General features: G+C 43.3%; 1 protein-coding gene across 4 annotated transcripts in view; it reads left to right on the plus strand.

The window, feature by feature from the left end:
- Positions 1–9114: 9114 nt before the first annotated feature.
- KIF27 (kinesin family member 27) overlaps positions 9115–19001 on the plus strand; it is a 45116-nt gene continuing 35229 nt past the window's right edge. For 3 of the 4 annotated variants that reach the window (XM_005296817.5, XM_065599439.1, XM_024103355.3), the window contains exons 1-4: positions 9133–9290; positions 12654–12722; positions 13528–13904; positions 16415–16615. In XM_005296817.5, coding sequence (XP_005296874.2) covers positions 13607–13904; positions 16415–16615 — 499 coding nt within the window. In that variant the 5' untranslated portion in view covers positions 9133–9290; positions 12654–12722; positions 13528–13606. Of the gene's footprint in view, positions 9291–12653; positions 12723–13527; positions 13905–16414; positions 16616–19001 lie in introns of all 4 variants that reach the window. The other variant, XM_005296818.5, reaches the window with a different exon arrangement.

Here is a 19001-nt window from a genome sequence, read left to right on the forward strand (position 1 = left end):
TGCAGCTTGCTTCTGATGATGTGGTTGGGGATGTTTGTTTGAAGGCCAGAAGTGGGGGTTCAGGAAATATTTCTTTCTGGATGGTGTCCCCCTGGAGTATGCATTGGAGTTTGATACCCTGTATGGGTTCCAGTCTGGGATGGTACTGGTAGGTGACACCTAGGGGTGTGCAGCTGGGGGTGGGAGGACATTATCTCTGTATTGAAGCAGGTTCTCTCTGGGTGTTTGGGGGGGGGGGGGGCTGTTCCATGGTGTGATCTACTTCTCTGGTGGAGTGTCCTTGTTCGGTAAAGGTAGTTCTGAGTGTGTTAAGGTTTATATCCCAGACTTCTTCCTAGGAGCATATTCTGTAGTACCTAAGTGCCTGGATGTAACAGATTTTGGGGTGTGTTTGGGGGTGATTATTGGATCTAAGAAGGTAGGTGTGTTGATCTGGGGGTTTATTTTATATAGTTATCTATGGGGTTCTATTGTTAAAGCTGATTGTGGTGTCCAGGAAGTTGATTCTAGTGTGGGAGAGTTCCAAAGAGAATTTAATTGACTGGTTGTGTTTGTTGAAGTTTTGGTGGTAATCTATGAGGGAGTTTCTGTCCAGAGGATAAAAATACCATTGATGTATCTCAGGTATATCATTGGTTTTATGATGCATTTGTCCAGCAATTCTTCTTCAAAGTGGCCCGTGAAGAGGCAGGCATATTTGGGAGCCATTCTAGTACCCATTGCTGTTCCCATAGTTTGGGCAATATGGTTGTTCGAATGTAAAATTATTTGTGAGGATGAAATGGATGAGTCTGGCAATGTATTTGGGGTAGATATCTGAGGTTTGTCCATTGTCTTATAAATATTTGAGGCAGGCAGCTATGCCATCATTGTGAGGGATGTTGGTGGACAGATAACTTAAATTACCTCACCACCTTGTCTCATCACTTAAATTACCTCATCATTTTGGGACCTACTCAGGTTTATGCAGTGTTGTTGAAGCTATCTACAGGCTTTTTTTTTTTTTTTTTTTTTTAAGTAGAAGTTTGGCTTTACATTTTTTTGGACTGTTTTGGTGTAATTAGTGTGTGGGGAAGGGTCACATGGTTGACATTTTTCAAATGCTCTTTTTAGTGTTTGGATAACTAAAACGGCCTGAGGTTCCTGTAAACCTCCAGCGACCTTCTACAGAAACAAGGCTTAAAATAGGTATAGATTTATTATTTACTGAAGGGCTGAGGACCTTTGTTTCACTGTTTGCAGAATGCCCCGTATGACCTGGGATTGCCAGCCTGGGAGCTGGCTTGGCTAAAGAAAGAAAGGGGGTCTTACTGCCTTTTCTTTTTGAATTATGTTATTGCTTGTTTAAATCAAAGAGGAGGAATTTTGTCACCACTAAAAGACTGTACAATAAGCTAAATATACTACTCTGTCATTTGGTCATAATTAGATTTGATATTTGGGTTACTGTGCATGTGAACCGATTTGACATTTTGAACTGACACGCCATTTTAACAAGCAGCACCAAAGAGCATGCATAGGTGATAGAACCAGGACAGCATACCCTATAACTCACCTGTGACCCTCCATATCTAGTAGTTGCCTTTAATGATGCCATGAGTGTGGTTTTAGTTATTTTTTGTTATGAACACCTCTATCTCTTTTTCAGACCTCTTAATAAAGCACTGATAGGTCCCTCTGTCTAATTACCTCTGCTGTCTTAGTGGTAAACTTCAATAGACTTAGCCCAGTGCACGTAGGGGCAAGTACACTGTAGGAAATAATCATTTTGCTGTGGGTAGGAACAGCAACACAGTGTGTTAAAATTTCAAATGAACAATACCCACTTTAATACTCCCCTTCCTTTAAGATGTTTTGCTTTGGAGTGGAGGTGAATGCTGCCTTCATAAAACTTTCTACTCAACTTTTCTTCATATCCCTACCATTCTATGTATGGAATACTTTCCTAATTCCAGTCTGCTAAACCCTTTTTATCTGAATTTCATCATAAACCTCAGTTTTGCAAGGCCCACAAGTAGTGTACCAATACTAACTATAGTGTAAGGTGGTTTGGTTTTTCGTTTTTTTGTTAAAAACACTTAACAGTGGTCACTCAGTGCTTTAGGATTCAGTGTACCCTGCTTACTCTGTGTCTTCTCTTCATGTGTCAATATATTTATGCCTGTATCTGTAATTTTCACTCCACGCATCTGAAGAAGTGTTTTTTTTTTACCCACAAAAGCTTATGCCCAAATAAATCTGTTGATTTTTAAGGTGCACCCGGATTCCTTGTTGTTTTTGTGGATACAAACTAACATGGCTATCCCTCTGATACTCTGTGTCTGTTTTCTTTGGTCATAATGTGTGTGTCTTTTACAGCACTGAGAATGTTGTCAGCACTTCAATTAATTAGCAATAGATACCTTTGGTTTTTTTGGTGGGGGGCTTGAAATTAATTGGAAAAACCTAAGGTGGGTACATTTAGTTATAATTATGATAGAGCACCATAAGCATAACAGTGTAAGCCACCTGGTAGTATAATGTGATCTGGTGGCAAAATACCAGCTGAGTTGCTGCACAACACATGACATGGTTGTGTAACATGATGGGTGACTGTGATGGGGTGGGGTAATATGTAAGGTTTTGTTGCCAGCACAGAGTGCCCGAGGCAAAGCAACAGCGGGTTCGTTGCCCGGTGTGCTTCGCGCCAATAAACACACCAGGGGGAGAAGCAAACAAAGTTTATTTGGGATCCCAAAGCGGTGCAAGGAGACAGGCACATCTCAGATCAAGCACATTAACAGGAACAGTTTTTCTTCTTTTATACATTTTGCAGTTAAGCCTCACCCTCCCCTTTCCCCTCTAGCCCTCCCTTTCTCCCTCCCCCCCATTCCTCCCTCTACCCCTCCCATCCCTGGTAATAGTTAAGTCATTCTTGGCAGCTATAAACCTAGCTTGTTAGTAACTTCTTTAAACCGTTATCTTGTCCTTTTTCCCTTCAGCCAGAAACATGCAGGCCTCATTATTACTGCTTGAGCAGAGGGTTGCACACAGATAACTGGTTGCTTACATATTCCAATTGCACCTGGCTTTTGAGGTTGATTAGAGTTTAAACATGGAAGGATAGAGTTTGGTTCACTTAGGCCTAGTGCAGGAAGCTTCATTGACACTTAGTGGCCTTCCACCCTCCCGAGTTACCTAGGGTGAGGCCTAGTGACGTCAACAACTCCCTCCTTTGAGAATACTCAACAAGCTTTTGGCTGAGTTTTCTCATATTCTGTGGACAAGATATGATTAAGTGCTATGAAGCTGGGGTTTTCAATGAGAGGGTATGCCGGGATTTTTGAGGAACGGGGGGCACAAAGCTTACGGAGGAGCATTTTAAAACAAGCAATTAGGAGGAGGGTGACCAGGCACAATACCACACCGGTGAGGAGGAGACGCACAAGGCCACCCCCCTAGGTCGGGCAACCAACTTCAAAGGGAATTGAAAACTGTGGGTTTCCTTTCCTGGGCCTTCCACTGCTTGAAAGCCTGTTCGGCCGACAGGACGTGCTTGTTAATGTCCTGTGAGTTTTCTGGGACATAAGCTTCTTCCTTAATGGGCTCTGAGGTGGCATACAAAGATTTACACTGCCTGGGGCAGCCAGGGGTTGTCCCTTAATGCATACTGGGATTCAATGGTACAGTTTTGTGACAAGGGGGTACCCGAGGTATTTCTTCTCCTACTGAACTATCTCCAGCAGATATCTGACCAATTTTGGGGAACCACCCTCCAGGGTAACCCTGCTGCGTGGTGCGGGATTTGGGAGCATACTTAGCAGTTAGAGAGGTTAAATTCTTGGGCAAAGCAAACCTTCAAGGACTTATATGTGTTTGTTTCCAAGTTAGTAGGGATCCCTTTCCATCCCACATGTGCCTGGGGGAAACGGGAGGTAACGAAGGCAGGGGGCTGGACTCAATGACCTTTCAAGGTCCCTTCCAGTTCTAGGAGATAGGATATCTCCATTAATTAAATTAAATAAATTAATTAGAAAGGAGTGTCCCTATGGCAAAGAGTACCACTGTGGCAGACCCTGGACCTGAACTCATGCTGGGCAGGTGACCCTAGGGCCTAACAATTACAATTCCCCAAATACCCACAAAATATCCATTACCAATAGTAGGCAGATTAAAAACAAAAAGGACCAGGCCACCAGGTTAGGCCGGCCCTGTGAGAGTAAACACAACCAACGCTTAGAGTTTTCATGGGGAGTGCGCTGCGACTGTTGAGAGAGACCACAGGGCATTCCCAGCAGATCTTATTGTTTTTTGAATAACAGTTTAAGTCCCAGGTCATCGCTGGTAGTCCTTTTCCATAGGCTGGACAGTCCACCGTTCAGGAGCGGGCACTGCCCTCAGACAGGAGTGATGAATCCAGTTCTTGTGTCCCTTGACCTTTGCTGCTGTGTGGGAGACCAGCAGGATGGTGTGGGGTCCCTTCCACTTCTCTTGGAGAGGCTTGTCCTTCCAGGTCCGAACGAGAACGGAATTGCCTGGCTGCAAGGAATGGACAGGGGCATCCAGCGGGAGAGGCTGCAAATCTCTGGTATACCTGTGGAGAGAACAGAGAACAGCAGACAGAGAGCACATGTACTGAGATAAAAAGCCACACCCCATTTCCCACTCCCCTGCCAGAACCGGTGTACCATTCATAGGCCATGCCCTTCCAAACATAATCTCGAAGGGACTGAGCCCTAACCTGCCCTTTGGGAGAGCGCGAATGCGGAGCAAAACAAGGGGTAAGGCATCAGGCCATCCGCTGAATCGATCCACCAAGACGAAAAGGTATTTGAATCCTTGGGTCCGGGGGAACTCAGTAAAGTCTATTTGCCAAACCAGCCCTGGGCCTGGGGTAGGTTCCAGAGTGGCTGATGGCACTGACACTCCAGCTCAAGGGTTGTTCTTTTGGCAGATTAGACATTCAGCCTGTACCTGGGAGGCCAGGGGTGTAAGAGCCTCCCTGCCAGCGTATAATTCTTTGTTTCTTCACCAGGGTCCGTTCTTAATGTCTTTTGTAGTCCGGAATTCCTGGACTTTGTGGTTTCAATGAAGCAAGTGTTCCTTCTTCTCTTTTCCTGAAACAGTGTGGTTCAGCATCATACAGGGGAGAGGTTACTAGCACATCACCCTGTCTTTAAATAGGCTTATCATCAGTCGGAGAATCCTCCCGAGGTGGAGGGGTCTTTTTACAGTGAGAAGCCTGGGTTCAGGTGGGCAGTCCTTGGCACTTCACAGCGGTGTTGGTGGTTAACAGGACTTGGAAAGGGCCTTTCCAGTGTGGAGCCAAAGCAGTTTTTCGTTGATGGACCTTACGTAGACTCAGTCTCCTTATTTCAATGAATGGCAGGGCTGCTAGGGTCTTTGGGTAGCACTTCTTTTATCTGTGAGAAAAGAAACCTAACACATTTCATTAATGCCTGACAGTGTTTTGCAGATCTCATAGTTGCTTGGGCACATTCAGGCCCCCCCTTTTCTTGGCTGTCGGCCAAGTCTTAGCTCTGGGCAGTGTCCTTGGATGGTGCCAGCATCTTATCTTTGGACTGAGCTTGCTAGCTGTATTTTTTTCCCTCAGTTAACTCGTTCTGTTCTTTTTCCTTCTCTCCTTCTTGGATTCTTTTAACTTACAAAGGAAACTTCCACTCTTCACTCATACACCTTTTCCCAACAATGAACACATACACATTGCCATTATCCAGCAAAATAACTTCTATACAGAGCTTTGGAGCAACAAACCAGGACGAGCACACCCACTTTTGAGGAGTCCAACAAAGTTCAGGAGGCTCACAGTGGCTTTAAGGCAAGGGGTGAGATCCACAGCAGCAATCAACAAATCATCCACATATTGCAGGAGGAGGACCCTGTCCTCATTGTCCCACTCCTCCAAGTCTCTGGCCAGGGCCTGGCCAAATAGAGTGGGGGAATTTTTAAATCCCTGGACCAATACTGTCCAGCAAAGCTGCTTTTTAACCCTCCTTTTGTCTTCCCACTTGCTCCACTCTGGGGCTTGCATGTCTGAGGGCTCAATTGCAAGGGTCATTATCCAGGTATTCTCTGGGGGTAAGGTGAGGGTTATTTCATCTTGGGTGAAATGCAGGGTGGCTCCTAAGCGACAAAGCAGGTCCCGTCCCAGTAGAGGTGTTGGACAATCAGGGAGGTAAACCAGTTTGTGAGATAGAGTTCTGTTTCCCAAAGCACATTCCGCTGGGGCATATACTGGGCACTTAGTTCCTTTCCCTGTGGCACCCACCACAGTGAGGGACTCTGACACAGGCAGCTGCAGGGGTTGGTTTACGGCGGTTCGTGCAGCTCCAGAGTCTATTTAAAAAGTTTATGTCCAAGTCTCCCACCCTCATGTTTACTCAGGGTTCCGGGGGCAGGATAGTCCATCTTCCCTGACACCCCTATTCTTGATCCTCCGCTGTCATTATAGGGGTAGCTTCCCTTTTGGGGCACTCATTTTTCCAATGTCCCTCCTTCCGGCATATGGCACACTGGTTGCGACCCAGACGCCTTTCCTGTGAGCCAGGGCACCCACGCCCATGTCCTCTCATTCCCTGGCCCCTTCCACCTTCCTGGAATTTTCCCCTGCCACCAGCCTGTACTGCTGCGACCATCATTTTCGCTTGCCTCTTTTCCTTTTCTTTAGACACAACCTGATTACGCTCCACCTCAGACAGCAGGGTCCGCATAAGGACATTACAATCATCCCAGTCAGGCTTACAGCTAGCCAGGCACCCTTCAAAGACCGAGATAAACTTGCTTGGGTTCGTAGAGAATTCCCCTGCCTGTGCCTTAAAGGTGCTAGGTCCACCAGGTTAAAAGGCACATGGGTGTAAACCTGCATAGTAGTGGCCTGATTCCTATCTGAGCCATGTTTGGACACCACGGTCTCAGTGATCAACGGATAAAATTCCACCGAGGGGGCAATCTCTGGGACCTGAGACACCTTGTCTTTATATGGTGGGGGTGTGATAGCCGAAGGGGACACCGGACCTGCCATTACAGCTGTGGGGGGGGGGTGTTTCTGGGGACTAACAGTAGCTACTACCGAACCTGTCGGAGTCAAATTACACTTTTGCAAAATATCTAACCTATCTCTTAGCAACATAAACAACTGTACATACATATGTTCATTCCATTTACCCGTTTGCTGACAAAACAGAAGTAATTGAAGGATCGTGTTATAATTAAGTGATCCTTCCGGTGGCCACCTTTCCTGGTCCTCTAGCTGATATTGAGGCCAGTCTACTGTACAGAACCTTTTCAGATTACTTTTAACCGACGGATCCGATCCAAACACTTTCCAGTTCACCAGAATGCATTCCAAGGGTGTACACCTTGCCCTGCCTGCCATACTCTGTCCCTGCCCCGTAGGGAGACACTGGGCGTCCCCAGGTCATAACAGGTAGACACTGGGCGTCCCCAGGTCAAGACAGATAAAGTCCCCACTGGACTGTTCCTACCTTATCCAAGGGTCCGGTTCTGCACCGTCGCCCTATCCATGGGACCGGTTCCCCACCGTCGCCCGCAGCTGCTTCTCCACTACTCGAGCGCGTTGCACCGTTGTGCCCTCCGGGGTCGACCAAACCACGTCTTCGCCGAGGCCCCCGGTAAAGTCACCGGTGCGCGCTGGGCGTCGGTCGTCGCCGCAATCTGTTGACCTCCGAGAGGGGTCCGGGCAAGGCTAAATCTCAGCCTCGAGCCCCACGTTGGGCGCCAAAACTGTTGCCAGCACAGAGTGCCCGAGGCAAAGCAACAGCGGGTTCGTTGCCCGGTGTGCTTCGCGCCAATAAACACACCAGGGGGAGAAGCAAACAAAGTTTATTTGGGATCCCAAAGCGGTGCAAGGAGACAGGCACATCTCAGATCAAGCACATTAACAGGAACAGTTTTTCTTCTTTTATACATTTTGCAGTTAAGCCTCACCCTCCCCTTTCCCCTCTAGCCCTCCCTTTCTCCCTCCCCCCCATTCCTCCCTCTACCCCTCCCATCCCTGGTAATAGTTAAGTCATTCTTGGCAGCTATAAACCTAGCTTGTTAGTAACTTCTTTAAACCGTTATCTTGTCCTTTTTCCCTTCAGCCAGAAACATGCAGGCCTCATTATTACTGCTTGAGCAGAGGGTTGCACACAGATAACTGGTTGCTTACATATTCCAATTGCACCTGGCTTTTGAGGTTGATTAGAGTTTAAACATGGAAGGATAGAGTTTGGTTCACTTAGGCCTAGTGCAGGAAGCTTCATTGACACTTAGTGGCCTTCCACCCTCCCGAGTTACCTAGGGTGAGGCCTAGTGACGTCAACAGTTTGACATTGTGGCTGGTGGCAGTGTAACACCTGCTAGGTGAAATGGAGATAGGCAGCAGCATAACCTGTAGCAGGTGACACTGATGAGGGGAGGTACCCAACAGGAGGTGGATGTGATCCTGCCAACTCTTAATGATTTAATCACAAGTCTTGCAATATTTAGTGTTTTATTTAAAGCCACAGTTCCTGTCAGCAAGTGACTGAAAATCACAACTTAAAAAAATAAAATAAAATAAAGTACACTTCAAACCTGTGGTTGTAGAGAACAGCTTGATCAGGGTGGCCCTAGTGCCCCCCAGCAGCTCAAAAACCAGAGAGTAGGTAGGGGTGTGTGTGTCTATATATATATATATATATATATATATATATATAAATTGTTAAAGATGTGGGTTGTTGTTTTTTTTGTCCCCCCCGCTAATCTCATGGTGTTTTGAGGCCTGATTTTTGAACCAGTGGCACGGACATCACTATAGGAGACCTAGCCTGCGGCGAGAGGCTCTAGCCTAAGGCAGAGGGCCTGTGAAGGCGGACTGAGCCGTGCCAGACGGAGGGCGGGGAGGGAGCCCTGAGGGTGCAGGGCAGGAAGTGCTGAGGGCTGAGCTGTGCCAGACTGAGGGGTCGCAGCCAGAGACCCGGTTTCCTCACACGGGCCCAAGTGGGACCGAAGGCGAAGCCCCGGGGCCAATCGCTCCGGTCTGGAGCTTGAAGCCGGTGTAGCGTATGCGGCCTCCTCCAGGGGCACACGGAGAAGGGCGCGGCCGGGCAGCGGCTCTCGCAGGGCCCTGCAGGGGGCACTGCGCCGGGCGGGGCGGGAGGCGCCGCTCTTGGTGGGCGGCAGAGGCCTCGGACTCGCTGGCGGACGCCGGTCCGGGAGGTTCCGCTGTTGCCTGGTGACCGCGTGTAAACAGAAGGGGAGCCGAGGGAAGCCGGCCTGCAATACTCTCCGCCTGTGCCCAGCAGCAGGTGGGTTTGCCGCAGCCCTGCGGGTCGGTGCTTCCCTCCCCAGCCCTCCGAGATGCCGCAGCCTCTCCTGTGCCTGGCAGCGGCCCCGCCAGCGGACAGGCCGGCGCGGGGGCCTTCCCCAAGGGGAGAGGAAAAGGGAGAAAAGCTAGACCCCGCCCCCGGCCCAGTAGGAGCCTCACGCTGCCCGTCCCGCTCGGGCATGACCCCGAGCACCAGGCGGTAACGCTGCTCAGCCGAGGAGCCGCGCCCGGGAGGAGCAGCCTGATCCCCGTGTCACAGGCCGGGCGCTGAAGAAGGATGGAGAAGTTAAGCAACGTGCCCAAGGCCGGTGGCAGAGCCAGGTCTGGCAGCCAAGTCTCCTGGGTCCCAGGCCTGTGCCCTGTCTTAGCAGGTGGTTCTCGAGCACTTGCACCACACCGCAGGGTCTGCTATGCTCAAGACCCCTTTCCAAACACAATGCAGCAAAGTGGCTTTGTTGTTAGCCGAACCCAGGCTTAGTCTGAGGATGATTTCTGAACCCGATTTTAATAATAATTAATGATAATGATCGAGCAGAGACACGAACTGTGACATCTGCATGTGTACTATGACTATGGTTATGTGAGTAATTCATAAGACTACTTAAAATGATATATATATTACATCTCTGTGCCAGTCTGTCTTTCAGATTGTGGTGTGTGCCTGGGGGAGGATGGGGAAATAGAATATTTCAGATCATAAGTAAATATATTAGCATAATACATGTGCAGAATATTGGCACTAGGTGACCAAAGGAAGAGCTATTAGCTATATTCTTGCATTAAATATTTCAGTTGCTAGATACAGTATTAATATGAAACCTATATGAACCCAGAAGTCAGATCTCCTGATTCCCATTTTAGTGACCTGATCCCCTATTAATTAAAGGCTCTGCACTCATTGTGTTTTCCACAACTTTCCAAAATTCTTTGTGATAACAAGGTAATAGTCCATGGAGGTAGTTTTTGTTTGTTTAATAATGTAAAGGCTAATACATCTGGCAGGTGTAAATACTGATTTATATTTCAATTAGTGGTTTCTAAATAGCTCATGATATTTTAATTCACACTAAAAACAATTCTGTGTAGAAATAATTAAAAAACAAAACAAAAATATTTTATTTGTGTGGACTGAGGCTTGCTTGTGCTGAGCCATCAGACAATAGAATTCTTTCTACTCTGCATACTACAAACAGTTGTACCTGTGCTCTATGCTTGTAGAGAGACTCTATTCTGTGTATTTGTATACCACAATCAGGTTTCTTTAAAGTATCCGGGGGTAGCCGTGTTAGTCTGTATCCACAAAAACAACAACGAGCAGATTAAAGACTAGCATTTATTTGGGCATAAACTTTTGTGGGTAAAAAACCCAGTTCTTCAGTGCATGGAGTGAAAATTACAGTACAGCCCCCAGCTAAAACCTCTCCAGCACATCATCAACAATCTACAACCTATCCTGAAAAATGATCCCTCACTCTCACAGACCTTGGGAGACAGGCCAGTCCTTGCTTACAGACAGCCCCCCAACCTGAAGCAAATACTCACCAGCAATTCCACACCACACCACAGAAACATTAACCCAGGAACCAATCCCTGTAACAAACCTCATTGCCTACTCTGTCCCCATATCTACTCTAGCGACACTATCAGAGGACCCAACCTCATCAACCACACCATCAGGGACATATTCAGCTGCACATCTACTAATGTGATATATGCCATCGTGTGCCAGCAATGCCCCTCTGCCATGTACATTGGCCAAACCAGACTGACTCTATGTAAAAGAATAAATGGACACAAATTGGACATCAGGAATGGTAACATACAGAAGCCAGTAGGAGAACACTTCAATCTTCCTGGACATCCTATAACAGATTTAAAAGTAGCCATACTTCAGAAACAGGGGCTTGAATAGGGACTGGGAGTGGCTGGCTCACTACAAAAACAACTTTGCCTCCTCATCAATTATTGGGAGTGAACTACATCCACCCTGATTGTATTGGCCTTGTCAACACTGGTTCTCCACTTGTGAGGTAACTCCCTTCTCTTCACGTGTCAGTAGAATGATGCCTGCATCTGTAATTTTCACTCCATGTATCCGAAGAAGTGGGTTTTTTACCCACGAAAGCTTATGCCCAAATAAATCTGTTAGTCTTTAAGGTGCCACCAGACTCCTTGTAGGTTTTTTTTAAAGACTTTTTTTTTGTCTATGCTGAAAATGTTTAGAAGTGATAGATCTTGTAAAATATTTCATCTAATACCCCTGTTGTCCCAACTCTGGGCTCTCTTGTATTTGAGAGTTTTGTATGCTTTTTTTTTTTAATTAAAAAACATTCAGTAACCAACACTGTACATAATATTGTTATGAGACCCTAATAAGTTCCTTATATAGTGGAACCATCTCTCTTTCTATACACAGGCACCATTTAAATAACAAACAAATCCTTCTTCCCCCTCCCTCCCTCCCATTTAGTAGCTACTGTACAATCGAAATTGGAATCCACTACTTGTTCTGCTTTCAGTTTGATTCCTGGGGACTTCATTTCCACTCACTATTGTCAATTAAAAAAAGAATTAAACACCTAAATAGGGATCCAGTTTAGAAAATAGTGAAAACATCTTTTAGACCTTTGGATCCATCTCTCTGCAACTGCAGAATATAGTTAGCTGAAAGTGAACATATCAGATACTAAAGTCATACTAAATTGGAGGTTACACCAAACCTCAAGAAGAAGCTAGTTATAAAACCTTTTATTTAGGCTTTGATTCTAAAGTATTAAAAGGCAGGAAATCCATACATACATATATGCTAAGCTGGCCTTTACATATTCCTATATATGGAAGTCTAGCAAACAGTGCAACTTCTTCTTCCCCTCATTTCTGCTCTCATGGGACTTTTTGAACTGAAGTGGTTGTGGTCACGCAGCCTTTCCATAACTTCAGCTCTGAATCTTTGGTGTCCCGAGAGGGTGTCCATCCATGCCTGACAAACAGCTTTCCAGAAGGTTCTTGAAAGTAGCTGTGGGAGGGGGTGCATCCCCTAAGAGTGAATATGCAGAGGGCAACAAAAGGAATCACAATTTCTATAAGTTACCTGTTTTCAACAAACAAATGCAAACAAAAAACAAAACTGTCATTTTAATTAGGTAGGTACTTAACACTGATTAAAAAGGCCTGACTTCTGCATCAGGCTGCTTAAAGTATAATAATCAGAGAAGTATTTAAAATCACACCTTCTTGTTGTATGCAACTAATCTGTTTCCCGTGTTGTTTTCAAGTCCTATCTACTTGTCTTATTTAAGTGGAAGACATTTTGAATGTGCTTTTACTTCTGTTTCCCCTACAGAGCTAATATAGCTGTGGGAGAGTGAGTTGGATTAATTCTGAGCACATGCTTCGTCAACAGAATTGATAAGTAAGCTCTCATGGCGCTGTCTCTATTACTTAATGTAGAGGTTCTCAACCTTTTTGGAATTATGCCATCCTCCCCCCACTTTTTTTTTTTAACTTGGAGCCTTACTCTCCCCCCCCCCTTACAAAATGAGACTTTCCAATGTAATCTAGGTGGAATTGGGGCTATTAATACATTGATTCCAATAAAGGGAATTCTACTGGAAATAAATCAGTCCTTTGATCCTGCTAACTGTGCATAGGCTAGGAAACTTTTAAAAGCACATGACTTAATATCCACAAAGTTTTCAGGGCAGTATTTCTCAATTTCAGCATTGAAGAGTGCTAGTGTTTCTGTGGGGGTACGGCAAGCCTTCCCATTCACTTACAGGGTCGCAACACCACTCAGTGAAATTTGTCCTAGCCACCCCACTATCAGATGGTATAGCGGATGGGCTAAATTTCACCGAGTGGTGTTGCAACCCTGGAAGTGAATGGGAAGGCTTGCCGTACCCCCATAGAAAGTTTAGCAATCTTCCCTGGAGGCTCATGCTCCCTGTTTGAGAACTGCTGACTTAATGTAATCATGCCATGTCCAGAAAGAAGATCACCTGACTTTCAGTTCCAGGTCAAATTTGCTGGTCTGGTAATTAAGAGGGGGGGAAAATTACCTATAAACTGAAGAAATATGGGTCTGGACCCTTTTGTGCCATTTTTACGGGACAGAAACTCACTCACTTTAGTTAACTTTCCACTTTGGAAAAAGTTAAGTCAGTCACTGGGAAATGAACTTCTATTCACTGTGTAATTCAGAAAACTTTGTTTCTTAGATGCAGAAGATTGAGAATGTTGTGAAGACAAGAACCATAAGAAAATTTTTCAGGTTAAGTGTTAAAATTGGAGGCTGTCATGGAAGAGATTCCAGTTAAAGTTGCCGTAAGAATAAGACCTCTGCTTTCCAAAGAGATTCTTCATAACCATCAAGTATGCGTGAGACTGGTCCCAAACACACAGCAAGTTATCATTGGGAAAGACCGTGTCTTCACTTTTGATTTTGTATTTGGCAAAAATTCAACCCAAGATGAAGTTTATACAACTTGCATTAAGCCTTTAGTGGTGTCTTTGATTGAAGGATATAATGCTACTGTTTTTGCTTATGGACAGACAGGGTCTGGGAAGACGTACACCATTGGTGGAGGTCACATTGGTATGTTTTGGAAAGTTTATTTTGTTTCTGTGATTTGTGACCAGTGTACTTGCCTAATTCAAATAAATAGTACTTGGAAGGCTATGTAATAGTTGTAAAATAACTATATTTTACAAGTGTATTTTTAAAAACCTGAGGCAAATTGTTGTTCAGGCTGGCTGTTGGGTTTTTGTTTGTGTGTGGGGATTTTTGTTCGCTTTTGCTGCTTGATTGACTTTTCCCCTTAGAACACTGGGCTGGCTCCACTTGCAATAAATAATTCCAACAACTGTGTCTATGCAGCATAGAGAGCACTTCAGTCTGTCTATATCTGAGAAATTTCTACAGTGCTCATTGCTACAGTATCTAAGCTCTATGCTACTGACAAAAAACGTTAAAAGGCTAATGGAAAACACTACTATAAACTAATATACTCTTCTGACCAACCATGAGTTAGATGAGTGATCCAGAACTGGGGTTTACCTTAAGTAGACTGTACTCAAGAATCCTGAGAAGTGTTATATGAAGTGCTTTTCTTCTGCACCCCAACATTAAGTCAGTGCCAGCCATGAGGTTGGTTGGAGCTTCTGGATTTGATCCACATTTAAAATAGGATTGTTTTAGATGTGCGACTATTTGCTCTCATCTTCCAAATTTAATCCCACCCTGTGCTTGAGCATCCAGAGCTCATTTATTTTAACCTGTTTGATCTTCACTTTATTTTGTATTAACTAAAACAAGCAATGGTCAGCAAATCTATCTAATCTACTTTAGGTATTTCTAGCATATCCATCACTGTAGTACTTGAGTGCCCAGAATATTTTTGTGCGCCTCAAATAATTCAGTTGAGCACCATGAGAGTCTGAATACTACATTCTGAACAACTTAGAGTCTGCTCACCTCTTTATCTAAAGTAAGAGTTGAGAAAATATTATTTTAGCAATATATTGGTGAATCGGAGTGAGTCTAGGCCATTGTAATATACACTTCCTTTTTGTTCCCTTAGCTTGAAAATTACACCAATGTAGCCTCTCCTTAGACTCAAACTGAATGTAATGAAGTTTGAAATTATTGAGGATGTTAGGAGGTAGGAAGTACACCACCTTAGATTCCCTTAGACTCGCCTATGAATTTGGCCCTGTGTCTCAATATGATGGTCTAAAAAAGGATACAGTGTCAGTACCAGATCAGTATCATAGAGATCAGAATTTTGGCTTAAAATGGCAAACATCTGATCTTGTTTTGGGTTATTTTGCCAGTAATGACAACTCCCTTAACCATCATCATTCTGAGTTATCAGACATTATTATTATTGGAATTCCATTCCTGTTAGAGCGTGCTGCTGCTGAAGAATTTTATAATAGAAACCAAGATTGTAAGACATTTCTTATTTCAATGTCTTTGTGGTTCAAGCTTCCAGATTAGACTCCTGCTGTTTAAATATTGGCCTCATCAGGTAATCAGCATGTTATTCTAAAATATGGAAAACAGTCTCTCTTATCTTTCAGACTAACTGGGTCATATTATCTTTTTTTCCATGTTTAAATTGAATCATTTGAAGATTAGATTTCCCCCGCTTGACCATGCTCACTGCTTTCAGGTGTTAATTCTCCTAATAGAAAAACCCAAATTATAACATGGCAGTTCTTTTTTTAATTTCACCTTTCCAAATGGATTATTTTAAAAATCTCTGTAAAAATTAAAATCCTCCTTATTCTTAATTCTTTTTATTCTTTTAATTTCTTGTCATCTTTTGACTGACCATGGTTATTTAATGTTAAGTCTGTGTTACCTAGAATCTTTAAATAGCAGGTGCCACAATACAAAGCTGTTCAAAGCACAGCAACTTTTTTCATGTATACCTATTGAGTCACTGATTAGTTGGGACAATTTCTAATTTCCTTGGTTAGAAGGAGTGAGCTACTCAGAAGCCTCTCATCAACCCCCAACCAATTTCCATACTGTGGAATAAGTAACATCTGAGATCCTTGCTGATACTTAAAAGCAGGAGTTTGACATGGCATTGGTGAGCCATATGTTGGTTGAAAGAATAAGAAGTGTTTCTAAAAACTATCTCCTGTTTCCAGCACATGGGAACTTACTGAAGTACTGTTGTATCCTGATTGGAGCAAGAAGTATCTACTGAAAATTGAGGTTGTCATTGTAAAATTGTGCAATGTCCTGGCCGTCAGTAATCGCTGAGTGTGAAATGTGGCTCATGAGAAATATAGGCTTATAATAGTGATGCATTTGACTGCTGAACCACTCACCATGTTCCCCTCCAGTTTATATTAACAAGTAATTTATTGGAGCTTGAATATGAATCCTGTTAAGGATTGTAAACAAATATTCAGCCATTCAATAGTATTGATATATTGTGACTTTTTGACAGGACTAAATTCTTCAGATTCACAGGTAGCTTAGCCCTAATGGCCACAGACTTTTGTTCATGTTTCAGAAGTTTAAACTTTAGTCTAAAGTATAAAGATATATTCACTGCAAGCCTGGTCACATTTCTGTTTATATTTTAGCATCGGTTGCAGAGGATGAAAAAGGTATCATTCCACGTGCTATACAGGAACTATTTCAGAGCATCTTTGAAAACCATAATATTGACTTCAGTGTGAAAGTATCTTATATAGAGGTTTACAAGGAAGAACTCAGAGATCTGCTGGAGTTGGAAACCTCTATGAAAGATTTACACATCAGAGAAGATGAAAAGGGAAACACAGGTAGGGAAGCCTATTTTAACTCAAAAATTTATTAAATTTGCTCCTACTAATATGCTTGAAATAATATTTTATTCTAAGTGCAAGTTTATGAAAGCAAATGCAAAATGTTCTTGTCTTCTCTTAAAAGAAAAAGCACTTATTAGTTACAGACATTAGGAAACAAGAGGGCAGGTCTATCGTAGGGATACATTTTACTGATAAATGTAAAGTTAATCTTGAATGGTCTGAGTCAGTTTTGTTTTTAAATACACCTCTACCCCGATTATAACGTGACCTGATATAACACGAATTCTGATAACACGAATTCGGATATAAAGCGGTAAAGCAGAGTAATCACAATGATTTCAATGGGATTATTCACCTGAGTAAATTCTGCAGATTGGACCCTTGCTTCCCAGCCTCCTTAAAATATATGGTTTCTATACTGTACAAGCTGTTATGTTATGCCTTGCAATTGCAGAAGCTATACATGTAGTAAACATGTGGCCTCAATAGTTTCACAAATTGAAATGGGTGAAGAGAAAGTGATACTGAGATAAACTGCTGGTCTTGTTGGTGGCTTTGAAATGGATGAATGCTCTTGGTGAAGCATGGGTTTTTGAACAATGATCCATCAATAAATTTTAAACTATTGTGCAGGGATCAGTTACTCTCTTTAGTACAAGTATCAGAGGGGTAGCCGTGTTAGTCTGAATCTGTAAAAAGCAACAGAGGGTCCTGTAAAAAGAACAGGAGTACTTGTGGCACCTTAGAGACTAACAAATTTATTAGAGCATAAGCTTTCGTGGACTACAGCCCACTTCTTCGGAGGGTCCTGTGGCACCTTTAAGACTAACAGAAGTATTGGGAGCATAAGCTTTTGTGGGTAAGAACCTCACTTCTTCAGATCTTACCCGCATCTTACCCACGAAAGCTTATGCTCCCAATACTTCTGTTAGTCTTAAAGGTGCCACAGGACCCTCTCTTTAGTACAAACATTTATGCGTGTAAATTTCTAATCAGCCTCAGTTGACCAAATATCCTTCTATGGCAAGCTCTTCCCATTCATCAGTAAAATCCTGGGGGAAATCTATATTTGTCAGTAATACTCTTTATTACTTCTGTATTTTCAACTATCCAATTAAACAGAGACCTATGAAGTATGGAAGCTGTCCAGAAAATCCTTGCTCCTTAAGCAACATATTATGGAATCTCTACCACAGTGTTCTAGTTACGGCTGAGAAGCAACTTCCATTATAAGCATCTATTTTCAGTTCTTTTTAACTGGGGTGTCGGGGGGAATTATCCTTTGAACTGAGATTTCTCATTCTTGTTCTTAGAGCAGATCAAGTTTGTAAAATTCCATATAGCTGTGTTTAAGTTATTCAAGCACAAAACCTTTATCACCATTAAGATACATTTTTTTTTTACACGTTTTGGGTTTTTTGTTTTTTGTTTTGCCCTGATGAATTAAACATAGCTTCTTTTGTAATCCATTATTCTGAGCTTGCTATGACAGCATCCTCAAAGATAGCAAATGCATTGACTGTAGAAATGTTGTTTTCAAATGAAGTAAAATTCTGTGGTATACATGGGATACACTAGTGGCTCTCAAAGGGGTACAGGCTACTGTACCCCTTTCAGAAGTCTGATTTGTCTTGCGTACCCCCAAGTTTCACCTCACTTAAAAACTACTTGCTTACAAAATCCGACATAATACAAAAGTGTAACAGCACATTATTACTGAAAAATTGCTGACTCTCTCACTTTTACCATAGCATTATAAAATAAATCAATTGGGATATAAATATTGTACTTATATTTCAGTCTATAGTATATAGAACAGTATAAACAAGTCATTGTCTGTATGAAATTTTAGTTTGTACTGACTTTGCTAGTGCTTTTTATGTAGCCTGTTGTAAAACTAGGCAAATATCTAGATGAGTTGATCTACCCCCTGGGGTATGTGTACCCCTGGTTGAGAACCACTGTGATACACTTTTCAGAGTAGCAGCCGTGTTAGTCTGTATCCGCAAAAAGAAGAACAGGAGTACTTGTGGCACCTTAGAGACTAACAAATTTATTAGAGCATAAGCTTTCGTGGACTACAGCCCACTTCTTCAGATACACTGATTTTTCCTAATTTATCATAAGGCAACATGACACAATGCTCCCTTGCACACGGGGCCCGATCTTTCAGTATGGCATTATCTTGTCCTCCAGTTTTGCACTTAATTCTTTTGTGTGTGCACAGACCTGCATGTATGTTATGCTCATACAGAGCACACGGGATCTTTATAGAGGAAAGCAAATACGCAGCATCTATTGAAAATACAACAGTTAGCATATGCTTTTCAATCTCTCTCTCTCTCTCTCTCTCGCCAGTGATGTTTATAGTTACCAGTCT

This window comes from Chrysemys picta, chromosome 6 (assembly GCF_011386835.1).
Source record: "Chrysemys picta bellii isolate R12L10 chromosome 6, ASM1138683v2, whole genome shotgun sequence".
Taxonomy (NCBI): Eukaryota; Metazoa; Chordata; order Testudines; family Emydidae; genus Chrysemys; species Chrysemys picta.